The sequence below is a fragment of the Anoplophora glabripennis genome, unplaced genomic scaffold (assembly GCF_000390285.2).
Source record: "Anoplophora glabripennis isolate ALB-LARVAE unplaced genomic scaffold, Agla_2.0 scaffold229, whole genome shotgun sequence".
NCBI lineage: Eukaryota > Metazoa > Arthropoda > Insecta > Coleoptera > Cerambycidae > Anoplophora > Anoplophora glabripennis.
The window spans coordinates 86,278-97,297 of record NW_019417127.1 but is presented as its reverse complement, the minus strand read 5'-3'; the positions used below and the strand labels follow the sequence as shown (position 1 = coordinate 97,297).

General features: G+C 33.1%; 1 protein-coding gene across 2 annotated transcripts; it reads right to left on the bottom strand.

Moving 5' to 3' along the window:
- Nucleotides 1-209: 209 nt before the first annotated feature.
- LOC108908087 (probable 28S rRNA (cytosine-C(5))-methyltransferase) lies at nt 210-11,020 on the bottom strand. 2 transcript variants are annotated; one of them, XM_018712005.1, is made up of 6 exons: nt 10,897-11,020; nt 10,562-10,832; nt 4,772-5,037; nt 4,116-4,404; nt 2,044-2,394; nt 210-1,875 (listed from the first exon to the last, which is right to left on the bottom strand). In XM_018712005.1, the coding sequence occupies exons 1-6, from the start codon at nt 11,017-11,019 to the stop codon at nt 1,346-1,348; spliced, it is 1,830 nt and encodes a 609-aa protein (XP_018567521.1). In that variant the 5' UTR covers nt 11,020; the 3' UTR covers nt 210-1,345. The 2 variants fall into 2 exon arrangements, with proteins under 2 accessions (XP_018567521.1, XP_018567520.1); XM_018712004.1 differs by having other exon boundaries at nt 210-2,394.

Sequence of the window (11,020 nt, the reverse complement as noted above, 5' to 3'; positions counted from 1 at the left end):
TACAACACTGTACATGCGCCCTCTAACATTAAACAAAAAAACTAAGTAAATATTTGAGTTTCTCATCATCAATACTCCCAGTTTCCCATATTTCGTCAAATTGTCATGTTATTGAACAAAAATATAATCAAAATACCTAAAAAAATTTTTTTGGACGTTCTGTATCTCAAGAACCAAGCTGTTGACGACCCAGGTTCATATGAACTTTTTTTCTTAAAATTAGTCAAAGATTCACTCCTTACTATTTGTACAAGTACTTAAACACTCTGTATAGGGTAATAAAAAGCTCATTACTATTCAAAACCCTAACCGGTAGAGAAGTTTTCCTAGGTCGACTAGGTCGAGTTTATGTTCAACTGTGCTTTTGTTACAATAGTCATGTAGCAAACAAAAATTGTGTTTTAAAGACAAAATTGATATTATGGAAAGTGAAAAGCTTAGAGCTAGAAAGTTACCTTTTGTGTTGGAAGGACAAGTTAACGAAAAAAATCCAACTTAAAGACGTTATTTGAAGAAGCAGAGCAAAAGAGACAAATTCCCAAAATTGAACGATAGGTGAAAGACCAATTGGTTTACAATTGATTGAAATTAAAAGGGACCGCGATTATTTTGTTGGATGGTGAAAGATGTGGGTCAAATTATTCCATGAACCTAATAATATAATAAACAGCATATTATATCTCTAGATATAAGACATAAGCAAACAAAAAAACTGTCAAAGTAACTAAAACGAAAAGTCAAAAAAGTTCAGAAGACGAAACAGACAGATTTTCGAAAAGTTAACAATTTCACGATATAAAGTGGTGTTTTTGTATTTGTCTGCTTTTTTCAGTGTGAGATTTTTTGGTTAGCAAGACTATTTCCATAAAAATAACCTTTGACTGATGATGCCAAGATCACTAACTTAAAAAGTGTTTTTCCCATGTGGCAAACCGGCTTAACTTTCTCCTGTATTACATGTAGGTATGTATAATAAGCCTAGAAAATTATGCTGCTATTGATTGCAATGTTTTGACAAAAATCCTAGTTTTGGTGTTCAAGAAATGATTAGTAAATTAAATGATGTCATTTTGATTCAAACAGTGAAAATGATGTAGAAGAATCTGGAACATGAGATATTACAGATATGGCGAAGTGTATGCAAAACTAAGGGATGCTCATAGTTTCCTATTGTTAAAATTTTAGCAAAATGTGAAGCTCAGGTTTTCATTTAATAAAGAAAACAGAAAAGTTATATTTTTTTATTTATTTTTCTCTCTCAATAACGGCATCCTCCATGTAACGGAAATTCTTACAATAATTTTTTGTGGTCAGTATTTAAGGGTTTTACTATACCTATTCATCATTATTCATTTTTTTCTTTTTTGATTTTTACATGTTTAGTTTTGATTTGACAACCGTCGTCATTCGTCGGGTACTTAGAACTCTTTTTGTCATTGTCATCTGTTTCTATTGAGTTATTTTCATCAGTATGTATGTTTCTCTTCTTTTTTTTCTTAACGTCTTGTTCAACTTTGGAAATAGAGATAATATCATCACTTCCAACACTTTCGGAAATATCTTCGATGTGTTTCTTCTTCTTCTTTTTCTTACTCTTTCCAGACTCAGAAACTTCTTCTTTTATAAATTCTGTATCTTGTACCATATCCTCTTTTATAACGATTTCAAAATGTTTGTTAGAAACATGAGTTTTGCTTTTATTTGCTTTTTTGGTATCATTTGTTTCAGGTTCGGAACAATTATTAGCCATATCCTCATTAGTACTATTATTCTTCTTTTTCTTTTTCTTTTTCTTCTTTGCACAGCTGATATTCTCAAAAATTTCACTTGATTCCTCTTTAATGTTATTGGAAACATTTTCTACCGCATTGTATTTATTATCATTTCCAAACAGTTGGTCACAATCCGTTCTTTCTATATTATCCTCAAAATTATCTTTATTTTCCGCAAATTGTTGTTGCCGACGTTTTCTTTTCTCTTGATTTTGCACATGTTTCTTAAAATTATAAATCTTCGTATTAAAAAATTGATTCTCCTCACCTTCCTCTAGCTTTTCAAAGACAGCTACGAAGAAACCATTAGTGAAATCTTCATTCGTCTTTGCGTACAAACAGTAACTGCCAATGTCTCCATATTCGGCAGAGCCAAAATTCTTCCAGGTGTTATTTACAAATTTTGTGGCCGGCACTAGTTTGTACGCCGAATTTGTTTCTAACACCTGACGAACCACGTCTTCGTTTTCTTCTGGAAATACTGAGCAAGTGGAATAAACGACCCGTTTGGCGTTTGGATAACGCGTTAAGGCATTTCGGAGAATTTTTATTTGAAATCCAGCCAGTTTTTCTATCCTTTGGTTGCTTTTGGTCTGTTCAAATCCAAATCGGTCGGTTATACCTTTAAATCAAAATAAAAATTACCGTTTTAGAAATCAGTGTCTAGCCAGGGTTAAACAGTAAAATAGCTTAGAAGAAACCGAATAAAATTGAGGTTGTCTATATTATTGGTAGATTTCACATTAGACTCGGGAGTACTTTTGAATACCTACAATGTTTTTTATTTGAACATTTTTAAATAGGTGTGATAAAATTTTAAAAAACCACAATCTTATATTTTCTAAACTAAGGAAGATATTTGAACTAAATTTGCCCAGACAACTATTAGCGGAGATACCGGATACCGGATACCGTTAATTAATTTAATTAAAAATAGTAATACAGGCCCATATAATATAAAAATTATTCGTATTTTATCAAGATGTTTTCAATTTTAAACGAAAAATGTCTCTATACTTTTTTCATATTTGATTATATCTATCACATGTTCATAACAATATTGTTGGAATATACGAGGTATGTTCTGAAAATAACCAAACTTTTTAAATTATGCGCTAATGGAGATATTTAGTGATTTGCGGTTGGCGGCATCACGTTGGGCATAACCTACTCTGCAACCACATGTTCTTGCATTGTTGATATCTCATCTAGTTTTCGTGATATTTAGTGCAACGCGTCTAAGTGTTAGTGGCGATTTTTGAAATGTGCGATTCTCTGGAACAATGATGCAACGTAAAATTTGTGTCGAACTGGGGAAAACTTTTACGGAAACGTTTCATCTTTTGAAACAAGCTAACGAAGATGATGCTCTGGGTCGTACGCAATGTTATGAATAGTTTTCACGATTTAACAGTGGTCAATTCAAGATAATTCTCGACCAGAAAGGCCTTCGACTTCAACTGATGACTCTCACGATCAGAAAATCAAATATCTGGTGTGTACAAATCGCTGATTGACTGTCAGTGAAGTTGCAGAAGAGGTTAGCATCTCAATTGGGTCATGCCATGACATTTTGACTGAAAAAATTGAACATGCAACGAGTTGCAGCAAAATTTGTTCCTCTTTTAATTACCGAACAATAGAAAGGAAATCATGTGGATGTTTGTCGGCAACTGCTTGAACAAACCAATGATGATGAGACATTCATTCAAAGGATCATAACCGGAGACGAAAGCTGGGTTTACGGCTACAACATCGAGACAAAAGTTCCATCATCACAAAGGATCTCCACGCCACATGAAAGCACGTCAGTCTCGATCCAATGTCAAAGTGATGCTCATTGTTTTTTATTCGACTTTAATGAAATTGTGCATTTTGAAATATTGCCTCAAGTGAACCGTATGTACTATCACGGCGTTTTACAACGGTTACGTGATGATCCGCAAAAAGGTACCAAATCAGTGCGCAGAATCAGGACGCCGTTTTCAAATTATAGATGATATGAAAGCAAATTCCTTACGGAGTGTGTGAAGGGCTAATAATGTATAAAATTAGTAATAAAGTTTAAAAAAACAAAATTCAGTTACCTACTTGCTGAACAGACCTCGTATGACGTCAAACAAATTTTTTTAATCGATTTTTGAAAGGCGTATTAGGAAAATAACGATATTTTTTGGAAATATATTCATATGGAAAACCCTTTCAATTTTCAAAAGAACTATAACATATTTGAGTCCAACGTTAAGTCTAATACGTCATATCCACCATCTCGAAATGCATTGTGTAACCAATAAAATATTTTTTTTAATTTCAAAAAATAAAGAATTTAATAAAACTACTGACCTGAACCAGAGCAACTTGGATCCACAAGTATGTACTGAACATCAGGAAAGTCTTTTTCGGTACAAGTCAAAACGTCTTTGTTTACAGTTGTTATACAAGTAGCTCCCGACGTTTGGACTATTCTATTTAATGTCTCGAAACGTCTGGGATCTCTTTCGACGGCGTAGACCTTGCCTTTGTTATTCATTGCCGCTGCTACTTGCGTAGTTTTCATACCCGGGGCAGAACACATATCCAGGACGATGCTACCCGGTGGTGGGTCCAAAATGTGAACCGGAAGACAACTGGCCTTTAAAGAAAAAAAAACTATTTGGTTGGAAGTTTTGTTAAAATTTACAGCGAGAATAAAATATGACGAAAAAAATTATACAATTTAAAGGATAATTTACAGATACGTAAAATGTATAAAAATATCTCCCAGAAGTGACATCAGTATTTATATCTGGTTTTATATTTCCCCATAATACAGGTACTAAGTATAATAACTGAAATTCAATCCGTCTAAGCGAAAAGAAATTAAATTTTAATATTTGTATATTTTAAACTTTACCAGCACTGTGGAATTTTTCCCGCCAGGAAACATTATTTCGGTCGGTGTTATTTAAATTACAATTTAATTAAATAAGAATACACAGTGACATTTAAAAACTTCTTACCTTGTCTTGTAAAACAATAGATCCATTTTTATATGCTGGATGGTTGTAAAACTGGGTTTTCGGTGGAAAAATTAATAAATTGGGAATATGGATATCGATCAAAAACTCCTCATCGCCTAACGATGTGATCTTGTCTAGAAAACCCCTGTAATCGGTTTTGTCCATAAATTTACTCAGAGCCCAGCCCTCATCTCTAAAACCATCTACTGCTTCATTTAAGCTCATGTACAATGTGTTAACCCTGACATAGCGTGGTTTGGAGTCCTCTAAAATAATTAAAAATAAACGTAATGGGAAAGTAGTATGTCCTGTGTATTTGTACATGCAATTTCCTTTACCAAGTTGAGGATATGACGTTGCAATTTCAAACAAAAAAGTGCCTTGGAGTTGTTCTTGGCAATAGCATGGAATATTTTTGCATGCCTTCCTAGTCTTACTAGGCTAAATTAAACTGCTTATTTTCAAAGTCATGAATTGAACATTCCACTGCAGCCACAACTGATAAGGATCTACGAAAATTGTCTTTATACTTTGGAAAATAAAAATAACATGAATTTGTTGAATATGTCAAGGGCAGCCTAAAGCTGCAAAAAGGAGCTGTAAATAAACAGCTAGTTAAATGTTTTAATGTTTTACAATAATAACTGTCTGATAAATAGAAAGCTAATATTTTCCTTAAGAATAATTAACCTAAATCCTCAATTTTTGCAGGGTTTGCGATTTTTATGCAGGTGAGAGAACTATCGACTTCTACTCAGGAAAATTACTTGTGCATACAATGATCTACCTAATCTAATTGATCAGGTGATTCTAGATCCAATTATAATAACTGAACATAATTAAATTTGTCAAAATGACGGAACAAATTCTATATTTATTCTATATCTATTCATAATAATATGTGGGTATTATAAATTACACCCTTATAGTCTTTCCGATCTCAATTCAAGATCAAAGAGCTTGGCGGTATGTACCAGGTTCGGTCGCTACGCAACAACTCGGCATTGAAATATTTGAAAAACTTATTCCCATATTTATTTAGCCATACCCATAGGTATACAAGTCTGGTCGCCCAGTTGAAGAATGCGCGCGCGAGCAAACGGCAAACAAACACAGCCGGACTGGGCGATCAGCCATAAATTTCAGTTGTCGACAAATTGCCTACCAGTTCAGTGCAGCAATGTGGAATTTGGTGTGATTCAGGTAATTTTAATTTATTATAGGCACCTTCCATCAATCATTCATATTACAATTGCGAAAGGGGGAAATAAGAGGGACGTTTTGCTTAATAATATTATTACAACGTGGCATTTTGGAGACCTTTTGAAACAGGACAAAACGAAACACCGCCAGACAATATTGAATTAGAAGAACCGGTTGTTGAGGAAACCAATTTAGAATTTAAAAATAATGATTTATGTTCAATGTCAGCATCTCATTTTAAATATTTATGATTGTTTAAAAAAGGAAGAAAATGAAAACCAGACAATGAAATTACAAATAGAATCCACATATTAACTAAAGTTTCAATGTCCACAATTTTTCGTGTTATTAAACAAGGTGCATTGCATAAAGCGGAAGCGAAACCAAAAATTTGAAAATATCGATGACATGTCAAGAGACGTAATTCGGCGGACAATTTATAATTTACATAAAGAAAATTGAGGACATAAATAATTAAAATATGTTGTTGGCCAAATGCATATAATAGAAAATTTCTACACATTATATACGAATTTTTTATTATTTTTTACCTTTAGCAGAAAACTTTTTTAGGGACGTCCATGATACTCATTAAATTTTATTGCTAGGCGTTTTTATACATGTTCAACTGACTTCGGAAAGACATACAAGACAAATCATGTATTTACATTTTTAGGTCAACTCCTAAAAGTAATCCATTTTTGTGGCAATGACTGTTACATCAAAATTGACGAATAAAATGGTTAGAAACTGAAAACTTGAAACTGCAGGTACATACAATAATAGTAGTAGTACATAATGTGCTAGACAAAGGAACTAACGGAATCTCTTTTTAACACGTAGACATGTTAAAAATAAACCTATTAAAACTTTAACCACACAAAATACGAATAGGTTTGTGCTTAAAAAGAAAAGTTAATAATTGTTCCACGGATAGAAAACGCATAGAGAATATTCGAATTAAGAAGAGATGGCCTTATAAGAATGCGTTTCCTATTTTTATATATCTCTTGAAAAAGGAAAGCCCTAAAAACGATCAAATCAATATTTGGAAATTTTGTTTTTTTTTTCAAAAAATTTCCCAAACATTCAATTTCTTTTCGAACTTTCCTCAATTTTTCCCTCTCTCCCCCTCTGTTATCGCGAATGTGCTTAGTCGCAATCGCAATCAACCGCCATTTTAGGACAACACACTACAGGTATCCGCAACAAATTTCAAACAAACTTGCATAGGTAGAATATGAAAAATATTTTTAACTCACAGGATATGGTTCATATTATTTTTAAAAATGTTAAACACAAAATGACAATTGTCAAATTGACATTTTAGTGTACTTGGGAACAATCGCGGTTACGGGATCACCCCCCCCCCCTGCCCGCTAACCTTTTCTGTTTCAGAGACAGCCAGGATCAAGAAACGAAGACAACGACACACACACACACACACATACACACCCCCCATACCCTCCTTAACCCTCCCCTCCCGCGCTAGCCTAAGGGCCACCTTAGCAAAGCGCATCCCAGGCTGCATAGCCGCACTACCCTACCCAACCATACCACACATAAACATGACACTACCCCCGGGGTTTACACAGACGAGCCGGCGAAGCAAGAAGAGCGCCAGAAGAAAGGGCCCTAGCCGGCGGGGCCCAGCCAGGACAAAAGGAGGTCCCACAAAGCGCCTACACCGGCCGCATTTGCGGTCGGGGTAGACGACGGATGGGGCCCACCTACGAAGGCTGTCCAGGCCTACACGAGATGATGCAGGATAAAGAGGGATAATCCCCCTCGATCCCAAATCATTGAGGCCAATTTCTAGCCATAGAATAATGGCGGGTTACGGGATCTGGTCAATTCAAATTAGTAGTCCAATATTCTGGCTGACCGATCTGGAGCAGCATCATAGTAAAAATCGTGTCCGATCGGCATTTTTAGATCGATCGGGCAATGAACCACATGTTTGATTGACGCTCTCACGGCAAAGAAATACATAAATAACCAATCATTTTCCGAAATTTAACATGCATGACGGTCTTAACTCTAAACTTGGATCCACATGCATGCGTGATCACGGATCCTTTATAATCACGTGAACATCAACATCCAATTGTGCATCAGTAAAGCGTCTTGACACTCCGTCAAGGTCAAAACGGATTGGATGTTGATGGTCACGTGGTTACAAAGGATCCGTGATCACACTTCATGTGGATCCAGGCTTAGTATCCACAAAAAAATTTATGAGCTGAAATAAATATAAAAAGAGGAAATCGACATTTTGGGAAAAGATCTTGCTTGGGTAAAAAAATTGTATAAGTGCCTTTTTCATATAAAATGTTAAAAATTTCATTAGTTCAGTTCAGAATTAAACTGAAAACAACAGTGCATGCAAAGGGTGGCCTTTAACTTTCTTCGTCGAATTAACCTTTGTTGTAGAAACAACGGTGGTCATTTTGAAGTTTTTTATAATAAGTTATACTAACGTAATAACCTCAACTTTGTTACTTTTTTCGCCCGCATTTTTTATTGTATTTGATTGTTTTTACGAATTATTTCAATAAAATTAGGCACGCTGTAAATAACTCTAATTCGCCATCTGATGTGAAATGAAGTAACAGGTGATATATATCTTATCGTAGTAAACATTCATTAAGACTTGACAGGTACAATGACTTAAAAGATCAAACTGACATTACAATAAACCTACAAAATTAGTGGCTACTAGCACTTTGTTAAGTATTTTGTAATATAGCAAGATAATGGAGACGTTTAAAAAATATTTTTTTGTGCCCAAACCGCGCTCATTTAATCAAAATTCTGTAAGAGTCCCAAAAACTTCCAAATGGTATCACCTACCAAATAAAAAATAGTTGTCATTATTGGTCGAAAGAGGAAAAAGTTATGAACGGATATTATCACCATACATCAATTTTGTAGGAGTTGTGAGTTTTAAAAAACACTCTGTATAACATCAAAATTTGTAGATTGAAAGCGAAAGTCCACACCCCAAAAATAATCAAAATCGATTAATCCATATTCGACTTATTTACAAAATTCAAAAAATATTTATATAACTTTGAGGCCATCTAGCGGCCAAACGAAGCGATTTCGGATATAGGTGATCTGCCTATTTTGAATCCAAGAATCTGTAGTTTTCCGTTGTACACGTTATTCTGGGACATCCGGTATATCCATTTCTATTTTCAATTTACATATCTCTAATGTCATAAGTTGTTATAAAATTATTTTTATCTACATCCAACAAAAAAATTCAATGAACATTTACTTTAAAGAAAATATTTCATATTCACCAATTTTTTAATAGGGACAGATTAAAATAATTTTAAAATGACTAAAATTACAATTCGGAACAAAAATAGAGATAGAAGAATCCATAATTAGCCAACATGTATATTTAGTAACTATTTCTAACTCCACAATAATTATATGATAAAATAAAATCGCAGTGCTGTAACTGAAAATAATAGTACACAGTGCCTACATTGAAAAAACACATCAAGTTCTGAAAAAGATGCAGATTCAAGAAACGAAAACAGTGCCCAACTACCATCAAATTAAAAAACTGAGCTATATTAAATTTTACGTTTTATACAAAAAATCCACGATTGAAATAAAATTACTTTAATTCATCTTGAACTGAAGATTTAAAAAATTGTGTTACCTACCTATACCAATCTTTGTTGAAAATAAAATGCAGATTGTGTAGGTAATAATAAAAAAAGCATATCATTTAAAATAATGTTTTATTGGAATATCAATATACAATTTATAAAACACTTGTAAGAAATATACAACTAACCTACATTTTATTTACAACTGTATAGTTACATACAAATAAACTAAATATCATTTTGTCTACCACTACGATGCAAAATACTTTTTTGTAACTTATTGAATTATTGGGGAATATTTAAATGATTATTTTTTACAAAAAAATGGTCTTAACAATAATTAAAAAATTACTTTTTAAACACTAATTTTTCTACAATATTTAATTTTATTTATTTAAATAATCATTTTCTTGCTCAACCTTTCAACAATAAAAAAGAAATCTATTGAATATTACAAGTAGAAGTATGGATTGCTCATCAATTTTCTAGTATAAATAAAACTATTTCAATGCCGTATGGAAAATACTTCCTAAATTGAAAACAGTCTAGCAGATACTGATTCGAATAAAAAAAGGAATGTGATTAATCTTGTTTTAAATTCAAGTCAGATTTTGATACATATTTTGATTCTATTATTAAATTCCCTTCATCATCATATTCTGGCTCATGATAAGCTATATATACATATCCAACAATTATCATATTAACAGTTAATACCGCTGCGATTACAGACCAAACTGTATTTGCATACCCTTCAATGCCAAAATAGTCTTTAAGCATATATTTCACACCGAAAAAAGAACCGAAAGGTAATGAGAACATTAAAAAACTAAAGAATAACAGTAGTCCTAAGGCTTTAACAGCTCGTTGGGTGTGAACTGGTAATAAAGGAGCACTTGACATCACAACATCATTATCCTCAACCATGGCAAGGTCTGTAAATAACAAATTAAATTACCTTTATTGTCTGGGTCGCTCTTTTCGAAAACTGTAGGAATGTCACTTATATGAGCCTTAAAAATTTGTTCATAGGCTAACACAGTTTTCTCCGGCTTACTATTGCCAGGTAAAGATTTTTTACCCCATAATAATTCTACAACTAGAATTTTAGTTAGAAAAGGATCAGACCGAGGCTCTTTAATTAAAAGTTGAGATCTCTTTAACAGATTTTCTATTTCATCATCCCTTTGAAATAAAGTGGCTACTAAAGCATAAATAGCTTTAATATTCTACAAAATATATTAACATTGAAGAATACATTATTAAATTCTAACTTAACCTCAATCTACTCACGGGATGTTTAGATCGATTTTCATACACCAATTGTTTTATACTGCCTGCACCTTCTTTTACATTTTTTGCAACTTTTGCAGCAATTTTATACAAACGAGGAACTTTAACAGAATGTTTAAACATA

Bases quoted from the DNA above. Each gene is read 5' to 3' on its own strand.
- LOC108908087 (XM_018712004.1), bottom strand. From the start codon at position 11,019: ATGTTTAAACATTCTGTTAAAGTTCCTCGTTTGTATAAAATTGCTGCA. The intron at 10,833-10,896 runs GTGAGTAGATTG...TATATTTTGTAG, and splicing joins AAAATCGATCTAAACATCCC to AATATTAAAGCTATTTATGC. The intron at 4,405-4,771 runs GTAAGAAGTTTT...TTTTCTTTAAAG, and splicing joins CTATTGTTTTACAAGACAAG to GCCAGTTGTCTTCCGGTTCA.